Raw genomic sequence first — 25,433 nt, 5'->3', positions numbered from 1 at the left:
TAAATATTGAGCTCCTTGCACTGTTTTCTATCCTTTATCTTGCTCAGTCTGTGGTGCTGTCCAGAGAACTTAAAAATAACTAGTGTAAAAGCACATCACCTGCTTTTCTACACTAGGGGTATTGAGCAGCTCTAGGAACGGTGAATCAGGAGTTGGGGATGCATTGATTTCTGAACAAAGCCTAATCTTGAGTTTCTGTGAACTTACACCCAGCACTGTGCTTATATTCTCTTGACCACAGAATCAGCCAGGGTTGGAAAGAACCTCAAGATCAGGAATCTCCAACCCCCTGCCACATGCAGGGCCACCAACCTCCACATTTAATACTGGATCAGGCTGCCCAGGGCCCCATCCAACCTGGCCTTGAACACCTCCAGGGATGGGGCATCCACAACCTCTCTGGGCAGCCTGTGCCGGCACCTCACTACTCTCACAGTAAAGAACTTGACCACACTGTTGTTTCCTCTGCAGAGGGCTGAGTGAGTAGCAAAGAGGAGCCAGGTGGATGTGTGTTACTAGAAGTGGGCTTTGAACTGAAGTTTCAGTTTCTGAAATGTATGGGTAAAGCCTAAGCTGCTGATCTTTTATGTTTACGAGTGTTTGTGTTTTAACAGTCCGAATCGACTTTCTCAGGAAATGCAAACAAGCAGGGCTTCTGGATGACATATTTGAAGAAATGTTGGACACCCTTCACTTGGCACAGGAAAAGCTGATGGATGACAACACTTCAGAGACAGGTACGGGGTTCTGTGGTGGCTGTTCTCACAGCAGAAATGTTGATCTGACTGCCAAGCACTTGAGTCCTCAGAACGGTGATGTGGGGCCACTGTTAGTACTTGGCAACTGGCTTCTGTCATATTTCTGCAGGTGGGCAGAGGTGTTGTGTTTTGTTTTTTTTGGCATAGAGGGAACTTGCTGCTAACTCAGTGTGCTCTGGTAGGCCTTCTGACTTTAAATTGTTGTACTCAATGTCGTGAATTTTGGTAGGACAAGCTAGGGAAGACCAGCTGTGCTCCTCTCCCACACAGTGAAGAAGAGTCCAGGAGAGAACCTCCTGATGGTCCTGTGAACTCTGCAGGCTTCCATTGAAATAAACACAAAATGCCTCAATTGGGAAATTGAAGCATAATTCTGGCGTGGTCATTAAGGCAGGGATAGATGAAAATGTTGTCCAGAATTAGATGTGCTATGGAGATGTGCTGTGTTTTCTTGGCTTTTCTTAAAACCTCAAGCAATTGCTGTAATGCAGGTAATTCCTATAATGTAAATCATTAATTAATTAATTTGTGCTGCATCTAATGTTAGGCACTACATTAAGGCTTCTGTAAACCTTTCCTCTGTGATATTATCATTCCCTGCAGAGTATGAGGAGACGGTAATATCGCTCTTTGACTGTGGACTGTTTGAGAACATACTGACAAATATTCATTCAGGTAAGTGAATTATGCTGTCAGCTGGTAGCACTTTGGTATGGTTTTAGTATAAAGGTTATTCTTCTGAGAATTTGTTAAAATAATAGAATCGTAGAGCATGCTGGCTTGAAAGGGACCTACAAGGAGCATCGAGTTCAACTCGTGGCTCTGCACAGCACCACCCAACATTCAGCCATGGATCTGGCAGCGCTGTCCAAGCGCTCCTTGAACTCCAGCAGCTCAGGGCTGTGCCCATTGCCCTGGGCAGGCCGTTCCATGCCCAGCACCTTCTGGTGCAGACCCTGTCCTTAACCCCCCGCTGCCCCTGCCCTGACACAGCTCTGTGCCATTCCGTCAGCCCCCAGTCTATTTCTAACTCTAAACATGTCAATTTCCCTACCCTTAGCAGGTCAGGAAGACCTAGTACTACTTCTCAGCATTTCTTTTGTTTTTTCCAAGCATAAAACTTAGTAGACAACCTTAGTACTTAGTGTGCCTTCAAGTATTGAAGTCGTTGCCAAAACAATTATAGAGAACAGGCCCTAAAATGGAGTGCTGCCACTGACTAAAAGCTGTTGTTTCCTAAATCACCAGGCCTGGTGCTGCAGTTAACCTCAATGCAAGGTTCTAACACTGCCTCATCTGAGGGCAGTTGGACACATTTCTGCTCATCATCCCAAGCTACACTTGCTGCACACTGCATCCTTTTCTGAGCTTACAGCAGAGATGCTGGCATTGCCACCTATGGGTATGCTGGTGAAGGCTGTCCCCCCTCCTGTTCCCCACTACTTCTGCAGCTCAGATCTTCCTCAGTCACCCTCTTCTGTTCTGATTCCATCCAAACTACTTCTACTTTCCAAGTCAATAATGAGAATGCATGTCAAAGCTGGTTCCAAACCATCAATGGATGAGTGCCAACTGTGATGGCTGACAGTAAAGAGAAGTAGAGATGAGGGGTCACAGAAGGTGCAGCACTCTAAAGGCACTGGTGTCACTAGGCAAAACTGAGCAGTAGAGGCCTCTGCAATGTGGCTGTTAATTTATAACACTAAATAGGCATTAATAACTGTTGTATCTAAAAATAAATGAATAAAAGCTTTTATCCCTTTCTTTTCCATAATAGGGACTGAGGAAAAAATTCAAGAACTGCTGGAAAGCAGGAAAAGACTGGATAACCAGATTGAGCTACTGCAGGAGTTAAAAGAAGTTTCCCTGCCCTCCCAAGAGAGTACTGCCAGTACATCCAGTACACTGTCTGAGTAACCCCACAGCTGTCAGTCATGGTGTCAGTACTCCACGTTTTCTGATGATAGGAACCATATAGAGCACATCTGGTCAGTGTGTGACTTCCTTTCCCCCAGGTCAGGGCCACAAGCAAAGACTGGATGTTTTTACTCATTTTTTTACCTCACTGTTGCAGTAACTTGAAGTTGTTACTCTTTAAATTTTACTGTGGATAATTGTATTACACTTCAGCTGTAGTTTTTTAAAGCTGAATAAAACCCTCCCCAAGGACTTTTTCCTTCAAAGACAAAGGACTATCATCAGCTGCCACTGAAAGCTTTTTCAAGTCACTTTAATTGCAGCAGCCTCTCCTGCCTGTGTGAAGTGGCCACTTCCCTGTCTGCATCTACACGGTGTTGTTTTAAGGACCACAGTGCTGCCCTGGCTTTCCAAAGAAGATCAACTAGCAGGACTTGCACTGAGAGAAGTCATTGGAATTGTAAGCTGGAGGTTTTTAGAAGTGTTTTTTGATTGATATTAGGTCTGCTGTAGCAGCAGTGCTAGAGTGATGGCTGCAGGCAGACCAGAAGTGGTGAGGTACTACACTCCAATCCATGTGTACAGTATAGAATGGATCAGACAATGGGACTGTCTTTTTGCTTTCTTTGTTAAGAAAAAAACAGAGGGAAGTTGTATCCTTTAAGAGCTATTATATTAAAATGATTTGAATACAGAAAAGCATTAATTAGAAAAGAGTAACTTAATAAAGTGTTTTTAAGAAAGCTGTCTTTAGTCATGCTCAGAAGCCCCACTGTTGCATGGGATGTGGCCTAGGAGGGGGCAGGCTGTCACCCCCTTGGGTTTACCAACACTGTGCCTCTCAGCAGCAAATAGAAGCAGCACTGAAGAGCATGGCTCTCACACTACAGAACGGCACAACAGGCTCCAGGGCCAGCCTGTGCCTCCTAAAACCAAGGCAATGCCCTTCAATGCATTAAAGTGGAGAAAGGATCATCTATGATGAGTTACTAGGAAACCAAGATGAAAATACACCATCAGTGGAAAGAAGTAAAGCTCGTTCAACTCAGGCTAATTCTTTTTCCTTCCTTATTGCAAAGATCTGAATTCCTGATGAGGGCAGCCCCAAATTGTTTCTCACCAAGCTAGACCTTTAGTCAAGATTAGTTTATAGTTTGCAGTCTAGAGCAAGTTGTGCATTAACACTGCTTTTGACACACATGGAAGTGTTTCTTCGCACAATCCTACACCGAACTCCTCCTGTCATGCTGTAGAAGATCCCTGCTCTCTACAACACTATGAAACACTGAACAGAGGTTTACCTCAAAAAGCCAATCTGCTGTTAATGTCAATCTAAACTTCAAATTTAAACTTCTCTACGCTTGGAGGCAGCACAATAACATCCTTATTGCACATGATACAAACAGTAGGTGGCACGTGGCCACTGTGAAGTTACAGCATCAGTGTTTCCTGTCTGGAAACATCAGCAACATGGACTGCAGTCACCAGGTGCTGTGCTGGTACCTACAGACAAACTTCAGGCTTTCTGAAATGGAGGTCACAGGTGCACATCAAGCACAGTCAGGTCAATAAGATTCAGTAATACATCATCTGTGAGGTTTTTTGGTTGGTTTTTTTTTTTTTTTTTTTTCCTAATCAACTTAGGTGTAGCAACATAACACAAAACTTGACATTTTCTTCAAGGAAGTTTGCTTGTAAAGAGTTATTTAAAAAAAAGAATTTTATTGCACGTAGTTTAAATTTATACAATACTTAACTGAAAAAAAATGAAACAAATGCTTTCAGAACAGTGTATTCTTTTTCCACTAGGGGAACCAATTAACTAAAGTCCAAGTGGGAAATCTTCCCATTAACTGTCATAAATATTACTTAAGCAGATTACAGAAAGTATACATTACAACTTATATTGAGTTATACCCAAATATAGAATTTGGCTTCAAACTATATCTGCTAGCAGCCCCTCTTTTCTGAGTTACCTTTGTCAGTTGCTTCTGCAAGCTCTGAGGATGCACTGGTATTGCACACTTCTCTAAGCACCGAATACACTTGGTTAATTACACGCAGCAACCAGCAATTTCACATCATGCAACTGCAACAAAAGATATCCATGCCCTTTGGCTCTTTATAACCCAGACAGCTAATGATTTAAACGACTTCATTCAGGGGCTCTGAGCCCTTAAACAGTACATTTAAAATATTAACAGGCAATGCTAGAAACAGGATTTCCTACCCTAAAAGTCCTTAACATCACCTGGTGCCTCTTGGATGCTGCAGTTTTTACTCTCTCCTTTGTGAGGAGCTCTGCTGCTAGTTCCTCCATCCAGATGTGCTAAATGCAAGTACACTGCTTGACAGTTTTACAGCAGTTCAGTTGTGAGTACATAGCACATTTTGCTGTGGCCTTGCACAGCTTCTGCTGTGAGACACCAGGTACCGCTTTTACCCGCGCAGTTACACCGACCTGTTACATCTGCAAAACATCCTACAGACGCCCGTCGCTTGCAGCCTCAACTCAGTTCTTAAAGGCTCCACATTTACTGGCTTTAGCAATGAATTCCTTCAGCAGGGGACCGTCCATTTGCCAAAATGCTGTCGTTTGTGTCACTTCGGTCAAGTGGTTAACACAGAATTTAAAGCAGAAATCCTCTAAGTCCTAAATAGAAAAAAAAGGAAAGCCTCATTATCTTTCTTCCATTACAGCAGCTTACATTCAGTAGGGCACAAATGCCTTTCTAAGCTTTACTTCTGCAGAGAACCAGACAAACTAATCCAGCACCTTTCAACCTTTTCCTCCCTCATTCCAGCATCCCTACAGAAACACATCAGAAAATGATTCTACCCTCACTAACACAGTTACGGGGACAAAACAGCCATGGTTTGGTTTTCCCTATACAGCTGAGTCACATTCCTCAGAATATCTGATTTTTTTGTGCCTTTTAAAGTTTCTTCATATGAACTGTCTATTTACATTTACTGACGCCTGTTAAAACCCAATACAAACAACAGGAATTGCTAGGATAGCAAAACATAACCAAGACTGCGGATGGAGACAATTCAGCTCTTTCAATCCATAATATGAACTCAGACCTATGTGTAAGGCTGCTCAATTTCCTGCTTAATTATATAAAGCCTTCAAGTTGCACATCACCAGGCTCAATGCAAGTGTATATCAGGCAACATTAAAGCAGGGTTTAAGCAGAAGACCTCGTGCTCATTAGAAACAGACCCAGGTTACACAGTGCTTCACAGATGACCCAAATAAAAATAAAGATACACTGTGGCACAATACAGCATTTCTTGCAGAAGTTTTGCTCTGGATATTTGAGACTGCTTGGAAGAGCCTTCCACTTAAGGATTTGAAAAGCCTCCCATTGCACCCATGTGATGTCAGAGAGAAAGGATGTCTAAAAAACAAAAGACAGCAGCTGACAACGTGATGCTGAGCACAGAAGGTTTCCCGCTCACATTGTTTGTTTCCAGCTCTCCTTTGAGGAGGAAGGAAATCAATTCCTCATGGTGCAGAGCAAAGCTGCTTTAAGGAATAAGCCACAGCCCTTCCAGAACAGCAGCTCTCCATTCTGTTCCACTTCCTTCAGTGCTTCACCAACTTCTGGAACTGTGCTTTCTACATGAGAACACACCCCTCCTCCTTAGCTCAGACTGAGTGCTGCAGCAAGGCACAGCAAGTGTGCGCAGCTCTTTAAGCCACCATAGGTATGACAGGCTGGTTATCATTCAGATTTTCACTTAAGGCCAACAGTGACAACTAGGGCAACTGTGTGCCAGCGAGTTCTTGACACAACAGTGATACAGAAATGCATCCTGGCCTAACACCAGGCTTTCTGAAGCTGCAGATCTTGACTTGTTTGGCATCTGTGCAATGAAAAAAGACAAGCTTATTAGAACTGAATACTGAGGGTTTTTTTTTGTTTTGTTTTGTTTTTTAAGAACAGAATTAACCAGCATTTCAAACAAAATTACATCATACACATCACGGTATTTTGCACTGCTTTATTAAAAATTCATATACCAAGTCAATGCAATAAGGTGTACAACAAACAGTGTTCTTTCACTATTCAGAAACTTCAGAAAATTCAAAACTCTGTATCAAAAAGTCTGAATTTCATTTGTGGATGGATGCACTCCCAGCAAGCTGTACTTAATACAGATTTAAGTGAAAAGAAAAAAAAAAAAAACCACAAGTACATCCAATGAATGTTTTAACCTTCCTCAGAAGGAAGACCTGAACTAGTTCTAGGCTCTTCATCCAGTCACTCAATCCCCAAAAGCATGGGGGAGTTTCACATCCTAAAAGCACTTTAAATTAGTGAAGTCCTTTTACCTGCTGTCTTCCAGACACACAGACCCTTGAATGAACGACATCACCCAAGCAATTTCAAACTCTGATCTACCATTACTATACATCTTTAATTATTGTTTTAAACAAGGCAGCCCTTAAGTATTGCCTACTCTCTCCTTGATGTAGCATTTGGATCAACTTGCACTTCACTTCCAGCTTCCCCTTACAGGCAGAATCAATCACTCTGAGCACCCATTCCACAACCAACCTTCTAAGGCTAAAGTACAGAAAGCTTCCTGTTTTTCATGACTTGCACTGACACAGCCTTTAATCACCACAGAACTGAAGCCATAATTCAGACTCTAAGGCAGCCCTTCACTAAGGTACATCAAACCAGCAACGCACCATAAGGCTCTGAAGTCAGTCTCTGAAGTGGCTGCGTTAGGGCATTTCATGCCTACTGACAGCTCTCAAGTTCAAGAAGCTGCACAGAATTCACTTACTGAGAACCAACTCTTTATAAATAGCAGGTGAGAAACAAACTAAACTGCAAATATGATGCATGGATACTATTTAGAGCACAAAGGACTGAAGAAAGCCCAGGGATACTTCCTGATTACATGACAAAGCTGCATACCAGCGATGTCCTAATGCAGACATTCTGCAGGATGTTTTACTGGCCTTCCTCCTTTTTCACATGCTGTTCCTCAGTCTTCAAAATTAATTAGGTTCATAAAGCAGCTGCAATCTTGCCATTTCATAAGCATAATTTAAAGAAAGTGTATTTGACTGCAGTTAAAATAACTCAAAATAAACCACTCCTCAGATCCTACCACCACATGATATCACGTGTAACCCACAACCTTACAAGACCTACAAGAGTTTCTTTCCATAATGCAATTTTTGCTTTGTTTTTAAGCCCTTCTCTCATTTGAGAGTTAGTCTTTATCTTTTCTTTTTGGAGGCTTTTTTCCTCCCACAGAAACAATAATTCATGAAAACTGTTCTAGACTTTCACCATGAGCTAAGCAATGCAAACACTGACAGATACCAATTCTCTACCTGCAACTTCAGTCATCTTTAGATATCTGTGTACCAGCTCACCCTCCCCACACCTCTCCTCTCCGCCAAGTCATATCCAAAAAATACATATAAAAACCATATTTGCAATGAAGCTCTTAATTCCAAAGGCAACATTCTCAAATCCTGCAAGTGGCAGATAGTGCTATCTGATATTTGGAGCTAGCTTATATGAAAACATGACTGACTGCTTTCCTCCACAGTTTAGATCAGAAAGGAGCCACCTGTTTAAGAGATTGAACTTAGGAAATTTACCTCTGCATCATATCTGACAGCAGCAGATAGCAATGAAAATGCATTTTCCACAGTAATCCCTCTCTTGATAATGTGCTGACACAGTCTTTTCAGTCTATTTTCACAGTATGAAGTAGCCAAGTCCAAAAGCCCTGCAATTAAAATGCCACCACATTAGTCACATGCAATTATTTCCACCCTTTCAACAATTTCCCAAGGTTGCCCAAGGAGGCTGTGGATGCCCCATCCCTGGAAGCATTCAAGGCCAGGCTGGATGTGGCTCTGGGCAGCCTGGTCTGCTGGTTGGTGACCCTGCACATAGCAGGGGGTTGAAATAGGTGATCATTGTGGTCCTTTGCAACCCAGGCCACTCTGTGACTCTATAAATTTATTCTCCCATGGTACAGGCTGCATCTGCATTCTGTGTGCAGTGCTATGTGGCTATGGCACACTTCTTGCACATACCCTTTTATAAGAGTATTTTACCATCAGATAGGAAGAAAGGCCTTTTATTATCCACATGCTACAATCCTGCTAATCTCAATAAATAGGTGAACTGTTCCACTGATTCACATACCTAAATGCTTGATAGTGGAGCTGTTGCAAAATCAGCACAACATGAGCATAAGTGTACCACTGTAAAAATCTAGGCTTGAGTCACAGTTTGTTCTTAGCTCTGCTACCCAAGTTTCCATTATTACACACAGACAAATCCTTTTGTATTATCCTGTCTTATATTCAGTAAGGTGTGCAAGTGCTTCACACATTACTTCTGCTGTGGCAAATTTGCTACAGTGATTGTTTAAAGCAGCACAATCAATCACCAGAAAAAAAATGCATCATAGGACCAGAAGCCTATCTTAATACATTTATTCTTCGTGCCCTTTCTCAGTTTCTCTGGATGCTGCTGTCTAACAGAACTGGACCACAACAATACCTATTGCATCTTCAGGAGGAAGGTCCACACTGTCTGTGTACAAGTACTCGAGAAAGGCACGATACACAGGGTAAGAAAACTGGTCTACTTCTATCACTTCCTTCATATCCTCATTCCAGTAGGACTGAAACATGGTTCTGAAGTGTTCACACCTAAGAGACAAAGACACCATCTGGAACACTATTGTATGAACAAATGAATAAAACATTCTAGCCTCTCTGAAGTGTATATTTGGTGCCCTCTATAATAGTCACATATATGTTACCATATCTTATCAGTCAGTGGTCCAGATTTTGGTTTGTAATAAAGTGTACACTGTTATGCATCAAGACAAAACCAATTCAAGCTATGCTACAGAAACATTTCAGTATACACTGCAATCAGACTAGCTTAACAAAATATATTATTCTGGTAACAACAAATAGACTTAAAACTATGAATATGGACTGTTTTAAGGCAGAGTTTTGATTCAGTGCCTTCTACAGTCACTTCATTTAAAGTGATTACAGATACACAGATAGTATATACTGCAGATTTAAGGTATCACCCCTCCTATTTCCCATCTCCCCTTAGAGGCAATGCTAAAAGGTTTTATTGTTTAAACAGGAGCTGTGAAATACAAGCACTACCTGATTTTTAGAACAGCTTTATGAACATGGATGTACTTTCCATCCACTCGGAATTTTAGGTCTGAGGTTTCTGGGCTGTCAAACTCCTTCTTCAGAGACTCTGCTACTGTTAAGAAATCTTCTTGCTCTGCAGAAACAATTTTTAAACAAAGAAAGCATGTGTAAGCACCTTATCCAGAACACACACATCACTGTAATTAAAGCTAGCCACTGAAGTCATTGAACGTCAAGGTCAGTATCAGGGCTCAAATGAATGAATCTATTCCTGTCCACCTTTTCTGGTGGCAAGGACTGCTCCACAAGGTGCACACAGCAATGGTCAGCAGTCCCCATTCCAGCTCATCACCCAGCACCACGGAGATTCTCCAGTACCTGGAGGACTTCCTTTCTCACTCTCCGTGCACAGACCAGCTGTGAAACTGGCAGCCTTCTGGCAGCTTAGCAATAGTGCTGGGTCAGCTCTGCTCTGCACTCGCACCTGGATTACAGCAAGAGAGACCAGCCTGCAAACTCATCTCTGGCCAACCTGCACCACCTACAGCTCACTAGAGACATAGTGTACAGCAACAGCCTGCAGGTTGTTTGACTCTTTGCCAGAGCTCACTAATATCAACTATTGGTGATGCTGTTATACTCAGTTCATCGGTCAATCATGGCAACACAAGACTTGCTGCAAGAAGGGAGACTGTACTGAGAATGCAGTATCTACTTTAAGGGATAGACAGCTTTGCAACTTTGGAAGGGGATTAAAGCTGTGAGATCACAGCTCTTTGATAGTTCTTAATACTAGGGTCTACTGCAGTGACCTCGGAACGGTCCTGTTCTTCACCCCTAGAAATCCTAGTAACATATGCAGCACAAGCTGGCTAAGACTGAGTAAAGCAAGAACTCTATATTTTTAGATAACTCAACTTCAACCCATTATTTTAAGCATCTCAGAAGTACAAAGAAGGAGAAAACAGAAGAAAGGAAAAAAATGCTTGCATTGCAAAAAGATGCAGCTTGTCTCCAGTAACCCACAGGACTGCATATAGATCATCCACATGCTAACTACTTTTCATAATTAGGGACAGTTTAAAATGTGTAACAGTATATATATGTTATATTTCTGTCCCCCAAAAAACCTAAACTCTTGTAGTTTACTCTGCATGGATCATACACAGAGCTGACATCTCACTGGGGCTAAATAAACCACACTCCAATACCCATTCACTTGCTCATGTGATTTTTTTTCCTAGGTCACCAGCTTAGTTTAAGCTATGCTGATGATGGACTTTCACCCCAGATACCTTAAGTCCATTCCTCAAAAAGGCTGCAGATTTGAACTTCAGTACAGTCAATCCTGAGTGACTGACTTATTTCTTTGGTAGAACCATCATAATTGGAAATAGAACATAATCTTTATGCAGAGTTAGCTCTCACTAAGAAAAAGCTGAGAAAAAGAAGTTTTCAGAGCCTATAATGAATAAAACAGGTGGAGAAGGAAAGATATACGCAGGATGGAGATTAAAAATGCTCAGAGAATTACTGTTCTTGATGTAAATATTGAGTAATTGGGAATATTAGGTTAAGAATTAAAATAGAGGAACAACATCCAAATACCCTTCATACTCAATCTGGAAATACTTCATAAAAATTAAAAATTAAAGTTACTGAAAGTGGGAAGGTGCCATTTAGAGCCTTCACAACCAGGAAAATACAGTTCAGGACAACAACCAGACCTCTGCAAAGGGCAAGAATAACAAATATTTCATAGGATTAGAAAACTGAGGAAGTAGGATAAAACAAGACTGGGATTTGCCCAGAGACTGATCAATCCAAGCTGATCTTCTGTCTCTGGTGAGCTTGTTTAGTTTCCTCTATAGATGAGATGCTGTTATTCAGACCACCGTAAGTGCAAAAATGTGCTAAATGAGAAGTTATTGTGGAGAAGCCAGGTTGGGAGAGGGACTCAAACATTTACAGGGCTGTCTACAGGTAAGACAAATATAACGTGTAACGTGCAAAGGTAAAAGTACAAGTCTGGAGAAAAGGTTACTTTTGCTTTCCTAGCATGAAACGCAAGAGATTTGCTCTTTCCCATTCAAGCTAGAAGAGTAAATATGAAGGAGGAAAAGCTAAAGGCAACGCATACTATTCAAAGTCATTAGAGACCAAAGTAACAAAACTCAGGAGCATTCTTTTGAGTAGAAAGAGTTTAAGAGTGCTAAGTAATGCTCACTGATCCAGGAGCCATTCCCTATCCTGAGCTGAAGCTCAAACATATGAAATACACAATTTTCACAGTGTAAACAGGGCAATTTCTGGATGTTTATTGGCAAACAGTCTTGTTAACCCCATTCTGGATCTTTGGCTGAAGCAGACTGCTCCCTTCAATAGAAGGATGGAAGAGAAACAAGAAACACCACCACCACCCCCTAGAGAGAACTAGTTTTAAATCGACAGTTCTCCTTAAAGCAAGAACCATCCTCAAACAGAAGCGGTACACTGCGATAATAACCACAAGTCTGCACAGAGGTTACAACACAGAAACAAATTTCATAGCAGTATTGAAATCAATTTGGCTTTCCGAGCACCGGCTGCCATCTCAGAGCTCGTTCTCACCTACTGAGAGAAGACGCCACATAACAGCAGGGGTAGCAAAGCAAGCAAACACATCGTCAGTGCAGGCAAAGTGAGTGAGGTGGGGAAGGACCACAGACTGGCCGCGGCACTGGCCCCACATGTACACCTGGCCGCTCTGTGTCTTGGCAGCCGAAGTGTGAGCAGAGTGGCAGGCTGCAATCTCCACGACCCTGCAAACAGAAGAAACCTTGTCAGATACTTCAAGGTATGGAACTGAGTGACCTTCTAAGCGCTGTACCAAAATAAAAGCTGAGCAAGATACCTACTGATACTCCTGTGCTTCTTTGCCCTGCACCAGCATGATCCTGCCTGAACAGATAATTAAGAGCTGCACTGATGTTTTCAGATTGCTTGTAGATCTTATTGTAATCAGACATTGCTTTGATGCTGTCAGTTTTACTGGACGTTTCTCCATCTCTTCCATAATCATAGAAAGGAGATGAAGAAAAACAGTATTTCCCACCCTCACCTTTAAAAGCAATACACATCAGATACTTATTCTCAGTGATAAATGCTTACGGAACTCACAAACCTACAGACAGTGAGCAGATCAGAAAGTTATAATACCACTATGGTATGATAGAGCACTTCACAGAACTTTCAAAACAGCCATGAAAATTCTCTCAAATTAAGATCCCACATACTTTTCAATAAGCCTTTTCTTCAAGAAACATTTCTGTCCCTCTTTTAATCCTTGCCCCCCACCTCCCTTATGCAAACAGAGATCTGGCCTGTGTTTCTGGCTTCCCATTTTGCTGTTATTTTCATAGAATTACAGAATCATTTGAGTTGGAAAGGACCCTTAAAGGCCACCCGGTCCAACTGCCCTGCAGTGAACAGGGACACCTACAGCTCCATCAGATGTTCAGAGCCCCTCCTGCCTGACCTTGGGTGTCTGCAGAGATGGGGCATCCTCCGCTCCCAGACAACCTGTACCAGTGCCTCACCACCCTCATTTCCTTCCCTTAATGCTGAAACTCAGCTTGGAACAACTTCCTGCTTCAAATGAAGCACTGCCTGTTGAAAGTGAATACACACTTAACTCCTCATTCTTAAAGAGCTATCACTGCCTTTTAAGCAAAGTCTTAAGTGTGCTACTGATGCACACATCTGTGTTGTTCCTCCCATTGCTCACAGAATCCCTATCTTGCTATTTAGAGAACCAAGAAGAATCACACTTCCATTGAAAGGACTGCCAAGGATATTTTCAGCACTTCTGTCCAGACAACAAACAAAAGTCAGGGGAAGTCCTAGGGTAAGCTCAAAGCTGAAAGCTATGCTTTCCTGGCTTCCCCCATGTTAAAAATGCATCAGAGAACTTTATGTTTCTGTGCTTTTCTTGTTTTAAAAAAGAAAACTAAAAAAATCCAACACTGACCAACTGGGACAAATAAATGTATAACAACCAGTCTAAAAGCATGCATCTCCAAGTTTATTCCTTTATAGAACAATATTCTTGATAAGTCAGCTTTTTAGGCCACATACATTTTAGGTACAAAATTCTTTCAACTTTAAAGACCAAGATCTAAAATAACTTTCAGTATACATACAGGTAATAGGTGATATGCTTGCTTAGTATAAAACAATACTTTTGTAGTAAACGTTTGGTACAACATGGTAAGTGTATACTTACAAAAATTCAACTAATGTATCTTCAAAACTGCCTCCAAGCTAACACAAACTTCAGTCTAAAAGATCCTTACAAGCTATATGGGCAAAATTCTTTAAAATAACATAAAATGCAATCCAAGGAACTGTCAGCAACTTCATGTGTGACAGAAGAGTCATATAAACGAAAGGATCAGGAGAAGCATTAATATGCTTCATGGGAAATGAACAGCTCACCCACTTGGAGCACTGTTTCCAACAGAGTCAAGTCAAGCAAGATGAGTGTGTTCAAGTGACTTGTCTCTCCCTTAGATTCCAGACACAACTTGAACATTTACTTGCTCCTTTTTCCCCTCAACCTCTCTTCAGCAGAGAGGTGCCTTAGCCTCTGATCACCTTTGTGGCTTCCTCTGGACTTGCTCTCAGCTCCAAATGAAATATTTCACTTTGCTTCATTATGCCAGTTGCTTCACAGACAAGCCAGCCTCACCTCAGTGGTTCCTGCTGCATTGGTTTCTATCCTTATTCCAACCCCCCTCCAAACTTTTTAAAGCCCTTAAATAATCCCAGCATTGTGCACTTTTTCATTTAATGAAAAGTGTGAGAAACAGGAAAAAAATAGGAATGACTTCTTAGAATGACTGTTCAGACATCTCCTCAGCTATATTTTATACTCCAATGCAAATGGAGGAAAAGAAAGTCAGCCATGAGTATTCCCTTGTTAAAAGAAGACTGTAACATAAGAGATAACACAAGTTAAGGGATTTATAGACCATGATGCTTCCAAACTAAATTAAGACTATCTTCAGGTATATACTCAGCTCCAGAGAAAGGGAGTGAGGTCCATGTTTGTAAGCGAACAGCAGAAGAGCTGTAAGACTTACATCCCAAATATTCTAAGAGTGCTGAAGGAGTGCTGACAAAGGTCAATCCTTTACAAATCTGAGAAATTGCTAAATGGTACCACTGATAAAAGCAGGAGCATTTAGCCACAGCTCTAGCAAGCTTGTAAACTGAGTTCTGTTTCCATAGTTGACCATTGTCCAGAGGCACTTGTCCAAAGTTCTTTCACAAAACTGATTTTCCCTCACTTGTCACTCCTTCCTGCCATCATCTCCTCCCCTTTAAAGAAGGCCTCCATGCAGCTTAAAAGCTTGGCTCATTGATTCCATAGCTCCAATTTTTATTTTTATTTTTTTAAAGGAACCACATTTAGAGAAGCCAAACACTTGGTCATTTTTTTCAGCACTGGGAAAGTATAAAATGTTTACTTTCAATAATCATTGGAGAGAGCAAAAAGCATTCAGTCTATAGAAAGAGTTACCGTGCTTTCAACACTGGCAATAGAAATAGAATAAAAACCCCAAATGCACATGCTTCCAATGCTACAGACCACATAACACATGCCCAAATATATCAACACAGAAACAGTTTCAGAAAGATTACCTTTCTTTCTCCATCATGATCTGCAGCGGGCTTAGCTGGTTACTTTTATTGCCAGTTCCCAGCTGCCCATAAGTGTTAGCTCCCCAGGCATAGAGCAAACCCTCATCTGTTAGTGCTAGAGTGTGTGCATAGCCACAGGCAATCTGTAAACGTATAAGCATTATTACTAAACAAAAAAGAAACAAGAACAAAATTACCACACACATTACCTTAGTCTAGCTGACCTTAAACACCTCAGGCATTCTTTTATCTACCTATCTTCAACCTAATAAAATGTGTTATTTCTCAGTACTTAAAGCTAGCACAAAACACATTAGAAGGGCTAGTTAGCATATCAACACAGAATCTAATTGGAACATATTTGTTCCCTTGTTTCCCTTTTTGTATTTGCCCAGTGCAGTTCACTCCTACAGCTCAGTAACAACGATGTCATTTTTATCTAAAACAATCTACTTAGCTACAGTAGCCAAACATAAAGCTGTTCACAATTACAAAAGCAAGCACTCTGTGGAGTAACTACCCTTTCTTATACTCCTAATGCAATCTGTAGGAACCACGTAGATTCAGCATTAGAGCTGTGAAATCCAGAAGCAGCAATAAGACTCTAAAGATACAGTTTTAACAGATGCTAGAAACATAAAAGCATCCCTCATTTCTGCATTAGACATACCTGGAGTATACACACACCATGTAATGCTGCCACTCTGCACGGCGTTAGTTGGTTGCCATTGTTTCCAAGACCCAGCTGACCATTACCATTGTAACCCCAGCCATAAACCTAAAGGCAAAAGGAAAACAACAGTAAGCCAGCCTCCTAGAAATACAGAATGTACATTCTTGGTTTCTTCAGATTTAATATCAAGCACAGGTTCAAAAAGGATATCTTATTAAAAGAAATCTGTACACTGTTTCAAAAGGAATGCAGGGAAGGATGACAGATACTAAATACACTGTACAACTGACTGCATTCAGCTTTTCAGTCCTGTATTACATCTTTAATTTTTTTGTGTTCAAAAATACATCTCTTTGAAGTACTAACACTTTTGTAATACACAGATTTTGGTTTACAGGAAGTTTTAACAGATTTTGTTGACTTTCCTATTTCCTTTTCCTATACTTTCCTCCTGATTAATATAATGGATTCACTTAAGATGAAGCCCCCGTTTTAGCTCAAATTTTCCTTTTAGTTTTATTATGGTGGACAGACGAAGACAAAATGGAAGCTCATCTCAACCTCAAGGGCCTTTGCAGCCCCTCCTGTCACAAGAAAATGTTACACAGTGAGACAAAGTAAACTTGAAGTTACAGTTCAAACTTAGAGGCAAGTTAGTATTGTAAACTTCTTATTTGAAATGGGACTGTTGCACAATATTAGGGAAACAATCAAATTCTTCCTTTGGTGGATTTTTGTGGGATTTTTTTTATTTTTTGGAGCTGGTAATTCAGCAATACATTCAAGAACTAGGATCACTCCATCTTTCTGCAGAAAGATTAACCATTTAATTGTGCATGTTTTTAAAACTCTAATCAAGAAGCTACTGAAATGATGAAAACATTGAATACAACTGTTCACATTCCTGCAGATGCAGACTGGATGAAGGCCTAATTCAATGCAGTTTTTGCCATAAGATGGAACACCTACATAAAGACAGCACACTTGAGCATTTGTAACTTGAGCACTTTGTATCAGCATTTATTCCATGCTCAGACCTCAATCTCATAAGACAGGGTAACTGACACAGAGTGAATGAGCACAGCAATGCTTACCTCACCGTTGTTCACTACAGCCATGGAGGAGGTCTGACCACAAGCAATGCCAACTACCATTTTATCCTGCAAACAGTTTGAAACTCTCCGAGGAGTCGGCTGGTTTGCTGTAGATCCTGATCCAACCTGACCACAGTTGTTATAGCCCCAAGCGTACAGCTGTCCATAAAAGAAGAAACAAACAGAAAATTGTAGTTTAATACTTAATAGCAGTAATAAATAATAATCTAACGATAGCCAAGATCAGGTAAACCAACCTATTCAATTAGCTAAAATGCTTAAGATAATTTTCATCTGTTTTAAGTTAATGAACTACAGAACTGACATCACAAATAAGAACATAGCACTTCTCCAGCTTTTTACTACAGAATCAGAGCATTTGACTTCAGCCAGCACAAGGCATGTACTTCCACCTAAAGTAGAAGTCAGATCAGAAGAGCAGAATGAATGGACTTCATGCTTTTCACCATGTTGGAAAGACATGAATTCAAGTGAAAGTGATTTGATTCCCAGACCCACAGAAGTCCCCCCTGTTCAGTACTCTTGAGAGAACAATAACCTAGGTTACAGCCAGATAATCATTCCTCTTTTTCACTCTTCTAGGAGTTTTTAAGGCAGCTGGTTTTATCAGGCCACATGTCCAAGTAACACAACCTTGTTACACAGTGGCATTAACAAAAAACAGCATTTGTAGCAGTTTCAAGTTTGCCAGTGGCACACAGCTAATATACATATTAGTAAAGCCTTCTTTCATGTGGAAGTCCAAGAGACAGGGAAGTAGTTTGCTATAAAAATACTTACAGCTTTGAACACTCAGCTTCTTCAGTATTTATTACTGAAGTTACACCCTTGGCATAGAACTGTTTTTGACAGCTCTCTGATAAACCAGACAGTTCACAAGTTTGTCCTCTTGAAATACTCACTATGGAGATGCTAACCACCTGCATGCTGACAGAGATACCTTATGTCAAATCTGCACACCCTAGGGTGCCAGTTAACCTAGAATAGAGCAAGTTCATCAAGCCAAGAGTCAGACATCAGTAACAACAGCAACAGAACAAAGCAACAAAAACCCACTACTCATACATCATGGCTAATTTGAAGAGAGGAGAAAGCATTAGTCTTTTGCTTATTGTTACTTGTAGTTTTTGGATCTTTGATCCCTACTGAATATTTTGATCTAACAAATCTCTGCACGATTTTTATTTGCAATGCATTACGCTCACACTGAACCAACAGTACAAATGAATTATTCCAAGCATTTCCATGAGTTACTTCCAACTCCAACGCCTCTCTGAAAACTTCAGATCAGGCCACAAGGCTTCCTGCAGCCAAATCCTTCTGTAACTAAAACTCCACTTAAAATATTTCATTGCTTTCAATTTAATTGATTCTGAAACAGATAAAACCTCAGAGCACAGACTAAGCTACAGCAAGGTACACTATGGATGTGTTTATAGTACATTAACTAGCCACAGCAGCTAGGCAGCTGCAAACATCAGCTCCATGGGAAATACAAAGAAGTTCCCCCCCTTCCACTGAGATTTCAAACACGTTATGTTTATTACAAAAGACAGCACAGTCACCCCAGGCAGCTACCACACAGTAGCTGACACCAAGAGTTAAGCTAACACATGAATATTATTGCCTTCCCACGTGGAAGAGAATTACATATCAAATTCTATCATTTAATCCAAGCAAACATGACAGCACAAAGATCTTTTCTAAGCACAGGCTCTCCTTTCAGAGATATAATGCATTCCACTTAAATTAACTCAGTCTCTTTCCTACCCTCAGCTCCTTTGTGTTAACTGCAGCATTATGACTCCATAATTAACCATAACTCAGACGTGCACAGATTTCTGGGATGGACAGAGCTGCAGTTTCCATTTTCATCGCTAGAAAGCTTTGTGCTTTTTGTGGTTTTGTTTCTTTTTAGGCAGAGTCGACTCGAGCTTTCTTCCATGCAGTAAAATGCAGTTCCAATCACACACACACTGGTCAAATCTGACTAAATGGAGAATAATTGGACATGTTTCCCATGACACACAGCCTCAAGCCACAGAAACAAACAGCATAAAGCAGACTTGGCACATGAACCAAATGCTCGCTCAGCAGCTACACACACAAGTGTGCAGAGATGTACAAAGCAACATTCTTTCCATAATAACAGTGGAAATCATGAAGACTGCAAGAAGCAGACTGAAGGCTAACCAGTGACAACAACACCTTTAATAGCAGAATTGCAAAGCAAGTAATCTCCAGTTTGGCACATCACAAAGAGTCTTCCCTCTGTAAGCAGTACAGCTGCCTGGTGCCCTCCTTGTGAAATATTTATTACCCTATTATTTCTTTTCTTTGGGGGAGGAAGTGGGGGGGAAAGGCAGGAAGTAGTGGGGAAGCTATTTTCAGGTCTGCTCTGAAGTAAAGGGCACCTTAGGTCGAGGAAGCAAAAGAAAAGGTCGAGTTGTAACCACTGCAGACTGCAAGGTCACCTACACCTCCCACTTCAAGAAGGAATTAAGAGATTTGAACGGGTTTCAACTTACATCCCCATCAAACGATAACGCCATGGAATGATGAGAGCCACAAGCTACTTCAATCACTTTCTTTAGTAACAGATTTGTGCAGACTTGAACAGGAGTAACGCCCTGATTGGTCGCACCATTCCCAAGCTGGCTGTAGCCATTATGTCCCCAAGCATACACTTCTCCATCTGCAAAAGACATTGAAGAATATGATAAACCTACCACAAATTCTGAGGAAATTAAGATAGAATTTTAAGGATTGGAAAAGTGCCAACAAGACAGTAAAAAGAAACTAAAAAGTACTGAGACTACTACAACGTTCCTTTGGATGCTAACAGATTATGTATGTTGTGAACAACCACTACACATAACACGGTATGACCTCCAGATTACAGTGGAAATAAGTGAAAGCACACAGGTAAAACCAAGTAAGCCACAACTGATACCATAAAACTCCGCAGTTACCACGCACTGGAGGTGCAAGGGAAACGTATTACTGAATATATTTGGTTCCACTTAAGATCAATGAAGACCCCCTAGCATACACATAATAATGCATTAGTATTCAATTAACAGATTCACACAACTGTCCTCTAATCCACTCTTGTTAAATATAAGCAGAACTTAAATCTGTAACTTATCCTTCTATATTTAACCTTCGTTTCCTACCTTCGGTGCAAAGTAGAACATGTGGTCCACTTCCATAACTGAGACTGGAAATCTTCTTCCCACACAAGGCTTCTAATTTCTTTGGTACTATTGTGCTCTGACTATCTCCAGTTCCCAAACAATTGCTGCAATTCAGTCCAAAAACAAACACCTGAAAAACAGAGGAAGACTGATTTCAAGTGACTTACACTCAGGTGTGCACAGATTTGGTGATATGCAGGTCTTCATGAAGCCAGGGCAGAGCTTTGCTGTGGACTTTTGAGGGTCAAAGACTTCACTCACAGTTAAATTCGAATGTCAGCACTGGGGCACTCAGGACGTTAACTAATGAGTCTGAATGCTTCAGACCTGTGTAGGCCAGAAAGCCAGGCTTCTCATTTGCAGGAACTGCACTATCAGAAGTACACAGTCACAAAAGTGGAAGACAGTATTGTCATGTAAAAGCATATTCTCTCAGCTACAGCTCTACTTCTGAGGACTCAGTCCTACTAGCTCTATAAGATGTGAAAGAAGAAAAGAAATCACAGTCTACCCAGGCTTGCAAAACCTGCTCCATTGTAGTAAAGCCTTACCTCATCATTGTGTGTAGTGTATATGGCTTCATTGGCTGATGTACCAAACACACACGCTTTCCGAATAGATGCTATTTCTTGAGGTGACAGCAAGGTAAATATTGGCCACTTTCCCACATCCACCATGATGTTACTGTGTCTCATGAACTTACTGCAAGCGAGATGACAATGTCAGAATTAAGAAAATAAATGAGAAAAAAGATGTGATAATCGGTGTGTCCAAGAGTATAACATTCTATCCTATAGGAAGTATTACATTATATTCCTATGTAGTAAGGTGAACAAACAGCAAATGACTGGGGTAGGACACTAGAAGAGTGGTCTTTTCTCAACTAGGTATATAAGCAAACTGTGTGTGGTACTACTAAACAGCCACCATTCCACAAGACAAACTTGCTGGTTTGTATATTAACTAGTGAGATACGTGGGAGGAAAAGCTGATTGGAAACAAAGCTTAATTGGAAACAAGCTGGAAACAGTTGCCTGGATAACAGATGTTGTATCCACCTGTCAGTGAATACACACGTGTATATATGTCCTTACACCGTGCTGCTTCTTCCCAGTTTCCCCAGGATAATCGCACCAGCTTAAGAACAAAGCTGCCAGCCAACAAAACCTCATTCAGGCCTTCAATCTTGCCCATAAAAATTATACCATTGCTTACACCCTGGGGGGATTCTACCACTGTCAATCTATGATCCATTCCCACAGTTATCAGCTAGTCTCATGAGATCCAAAAAGTTTTCATTGGAGAGTTCCATGGAATTCCTTGATACTTAGTTCTCTCCTTTATCTGCTTTAGATACTCTAGCTTCTCATGCTTAGTTCTCAAAACTGTGCTGACAAGCAAGGCAAAGTTTCAGAAGTGCCATCTAAGACCAGCAGTGAATCCTGCAATGCAGTATGCTTACATGTTATTGGTCACTTAAAAAAAAAAAAGTGATGTCTTGCTCTTTTGAGAAGACCAAGTTCCAACTCAGTCCATTCTTGACTTCACCTACTTAATTTACCCTACTTAATGCAAACTTGCCATGAAAAAGATTTTTTCTTAACTATTTATCTGCCATTTCCCACAGAAATGCCCAACTTAGGCATAAGCACCATTCTTCCCCCCCCACCTAAAAATGGATTCCCTACCAACCTTAGCCACTTTCCTAGCTTTCCAGTGAGTCCTTGGACACTACCAAGAGACTACGCTACATGTGTAGCACACCAGGTTCTCTCCAATGACAACCTAGAATTCATTTCAGCCCCGGAGCTAGCTGAATATGAGGAGCAAAAGGCACAAGCAGAGTTTCTTCTGGGCACATCTTGCAATGAAAGGCTGATCCAGAAGACCTCAGACACGTCACTGCAAGCAGTGGCACAGAGGGACATGGCGTCCTTCACTCACCTTCCTGTACAACACGAGCAAAGAGCTAAGTTTACTCGTGCTGATAATCACAGAGGCCTGGACCCCACTACAATACACACCTCTCAAAACCTGCACCTTAATGGGAAGTTTTTAAGTGCAATGCAGTAGTGAATGTACTGGAATTCAAGTCTCCATCAATCAGCTAACAAGCCATTGCTTGGATTCTATATGCAACACAGCAGCAGTTCCCAGGAATACCCGTCATGTATACATCAATATCTACATTTAATGCCTACGTTTCTAAGATAAGAATATGAGAAATCCTGGTCTAGTACCAGACCTGGGGGTTGGTGGCCCTGCTTGTGGCAGGCGGGTTGGAACGTGATGATCCTCGGGTCCCTTCCAACCCAAGCCATTCCAAGGTTCTATGAAATGCTTGTAAGTACAGAAGGCATAATATTAAACTTGGTGCTCTGGTAGATATTGCTTTGCAAAACACTGCGCCCCACTCCTCTTAACTGTCTTTATTTCTGCCTCATGACCCCATGATAAACAACACCACACCAACCATGCTGCTTTATGCCACGCCAGTATTCCACCACTGCAGAACCAACCAGGAGAGGGGCTCATATCAGCCGTGCCTCTTCTAACTACTTTGACATCTTTGAGATTACCCAACAATATCAGCAGCCAAACAGGAACAGAAACAAAGATGACTGCTTAAATTTCAGGGATGCCAAAAATAAGCAAGAAAGGATGACCTGTCGAAAAGGAAACCAAACTGGCCTCACACTGCGCTGACAAGAAACGAAACTCAAAGGCACTATCAGCATTAGGGAAAAAAATTCCTAGAGCTGTTCACAACAAGACAAGCCCGGTGCTTTCAGAGATAGAAGCCCTTCAAATATTCTGTGCTGAACTGCTGCCTATGCATTCACTAGCCTGCCTTCTACAGAAACAATGAGCACGCTGATTCCGAGCGATACACAGCATGCATACATGAATCCCTGTCTAACCAAATGCAAAACAAAATGACAAAGCCCCTGAAAACAATGTTTACAAAATTGTTTTAAATCCTTTTAGATAAAATTTTATGGAGTTTACAGTTTAGCTGAGCAAACCCATGCTGTACAGAACAATAATACAATATCCTACTGGGAAAACAGTACCCTTTGTCAACAGAACAAAAAACTTCAGTTAACTCTTCAGAGATTATCCCCCTGTAAGGATTATCTGAGAACAGTTGTGTGTTTGTGTCACTCCTTCCCCAGGATCCAACACTGCAGCTTATTCTTATTCCTGCACAGAAAAATAGCAGGCTGAGGCCTTCATTTCCCCTACTGGGAAATCAACCAGCAGTGAGAATACGAAAGCTGGAATATCCAGTTTCAGAAAAACAAGAAACAATTGGCAAACTTGATCCTCTTTTAAGTACCCCTCAATCAAAGAACAGCCAAACCCTAGACACAGGTTTCCTAGACAGGAGGGTGGTCCTCCCAACATCTTCTCTCATTTGGTTTTTAATCTCAAGTTCCAGTGCTGAAAAGAGGGAAACAATGCATGCTACTGACATTGACGGGAGACACAGACTAAGTGACTTTATTGTGACATCTTTTTTGGTGGCAAGGAGAATGTCACATCCCCGAAATCACATGTCATAACTTATTACCTTCCTCAGACCTTACATAAGACAGGATGCCTGAGACAATATGCTCAAACCTCTGCGTGCAGGTGACTTATTTTTGGATGCCTTTCTAAGAGCAGTGCAGGGGAAGACTAAAACCTGGCAAGCTGTCCTCCTGGCTCAGCAGCTGGCTGAAAGAGATGCAAGCAAAAACCAGCACATACATGGACACCACTGAACACAAGGCTGTTTTAATCACACAAAGAAAAGCCTTACTAGGATGACCGAGCCACTCAACCACCATAACAAGGCTACAGCCCCAGTCACAACGTGCATTTTCCTTTTCAATAAGAAGCTGAGTCATTAGCACAACTCACTGAAGCAATTCACTCTGGACAAGACACCCTGGAAAACCCACCTACATTCCAGCAAGATGCATACAGAAATAAGAATGCCCCAGAGCCCCATGGAGTAAGGCAGCAAAGATCAGTTCTCCCTCCCAAATGCTGCTTTTCTAAGCCCCTCTCTGCTCCAAAGGCTCTCCCACACATTCCCCTGAGTTCCAACACAGAGAGCCCACCTTACCTCCTATCAGCAGCCTGCAGGACGCTTTTCCAAAGAGGCAAAACTGCCCCCACTTAAAAAAAGCATTACAGATTACCAAACAAGAGACTCGAGACCTAAAGAGAGTAATTACTGATATAGAGACCAGCGAGGAAAACAACCTTCAGAGCCTCACTTTTCCAGCGTGCTCGACCTGCTCCTTAAGGAAACGGGCAACAAAGGGAATGACGAGCAGAAGGTCCTGAATGCGAAGACATGCTTTTCTGAAGGAAAGAAAAGCAGGAAGACGCTCGCGAGGCGCCGGGCAGCGTTGTGTGACAGCCGCAGCCTCACGGCGCACGGACGGAAGAGCGGCAGGCGGGAAGAGCCGGCCGGGCCACAGACACCTCACGCTCCTCACCCGGCCGCTGCCGCATCCTCCGGAGCTGCTCCCTCCGAGGCCCCTCCACACACAGCGCCCGTTACGGCCGTTACGACCGTTGCAGCCGCCCCACGGCAGCGCGCGCGCCGGCACGGCGCACGTGACAGCGACCAGAAGAGGACGGAGGGCGATGCGTCACGTGACACGCCCCCTTATTCCCCCCCAACCCCCCTTCCCGCTTGACTGTTCGCGCCTGCCGTCACGTGACCATCTTCCTCGTCGCCTATTGGTGTTTTGCTTCCAAGGGGTGGAACACGTCACCGCCGTCTGTTTTTCCTTCCCGGCGCTGTGAGGGACAGCGAGCGGGCGGGGCGGGGTTGGGGGTTTTAGAGGCGTTTAGTTCAGCGTTCACGCTCCGCTTTTACTCAGTACTGACGTTTTCTGTCTTTACAGCTGCGTG

At 41.9% G+C, this 25,433-nt stretch overlaps 2 protein-coding genes across 5 annotated transcripts in view; one reads left to right on the top strand and one right to left on the bottom strand.

Moving 5' to 3' along the window:
* LOC122178415 (histone-lysine N-methyltransferase SETDB2-like) overlaps positions 1–3,014 on the top strand; it is a 36,074-nt gene extending 33,060 nt beyond the window's left edge. Inside the window, exons 26-28 of the mRNA XM_042868589.1 lie at positions 615–737; positions 1,362–1,433; positions 2,536–3,014. Coding sequence (XP_042724523.1) covers positions 615–737; positions 1,362–1,433; positions 2,536–2,675 — 335 coding nt within the window. The 3' untranslated portion in view covers positions 2,676–3,014. The remainder of the gene's footprint in view (positions 1–614; positions 738–1,361; positions 1,434–2,535) is intronic.
* A 1,363-nt stretch (positions 3,015–4,377) lies between these two features.
* Positions 4,378–25,107, bottom strand: RCBTB1 (RCC1 and BTB domain containing protein 1). 4 transcript variants are annotated; one of them, XM_042867665.1, is made up of 13 exons: positions 25,013–25,107; positions 24,788–24,875; positions 21,071–21,221; positions 20,499–20,649; positions 19,851–20,017; positions 17,302–17,460; positions 16,205–16,312; positions 15,535–15,677; positions 12,460–12,650; positions 9,856–9,982; positions 9,227–9,378; positions 8,311–8,441; positions 4,378–5,328 (listed from the first exon to the last, which is right to left on the bottom strand). In XM_042867665.1, the coding sequence occupies exons 1-13, from the start codon at positions 25,026–25,028 to the stop codon at positions 5,188–5,190; spliced, it is 1,725 nt and encodes a 574-aa protein (XP_042723599.1). In that variant the 5' UTR covers positions 25,029–25,107; the 3' UTR covers positions 4,378–5,187. The 4 variants fall into 4 exon arrangements, with proteins under 4 accessions (XP_042723599.1, XP_042723601.1, XP_042723600.1 ...); XM_042867667.1 differs by lacking the exon at positions 24,788–24,875 and having other exon boundaries at positions 25,013–25,095; XM_042867666.1 differs by lacking the exon at positions 25,013–25,107 and having other exon boundaries at positions 24,774–24,983.
* Between the last annotated feature and the right edge of the window lie 326 nt (positions 25,108–25,433).

This window comes from Lagopus leucura, unplaced genomic scaffold (assembly GCF_019238085.1).
Source record: "Lagopus leucura isolate 7727_CA_CO unplaced genomic scaffold, USGS_WTPT01 Super-Scaffold_100001, whole genome shotgun sequence".
Lineage (NCBI taxonomy): Eukaryota > Metazoa > Chordata > Aves > Galliformes > Phasianidae > Lagopus > Lagopus leucura.
The sequence above is the reverse complement of the archived record's forward strand: the minus strand, read 5'-3'. Positions and strand labels throughout refer to the sequence as shown.

Coding starts and splice junctions, on each gene's coding strand:
- RCBTB1 (XM_042867665.1), bottom strand. Junction 16,313..17,301: donor CTGTAGTGAACAACGGTGAG/GTAAGCATTGCT, acceptor TTTTGCCTTTAG/GTTTATGGCTGGGGTTACAA. Junction 5,329..8,310: donor CTGTCAGATATGATGCAGAG/GTAAATTTCCTA, acceptor TTTTCTATTTAG/GACTTAGAGGATTTCTGCTT.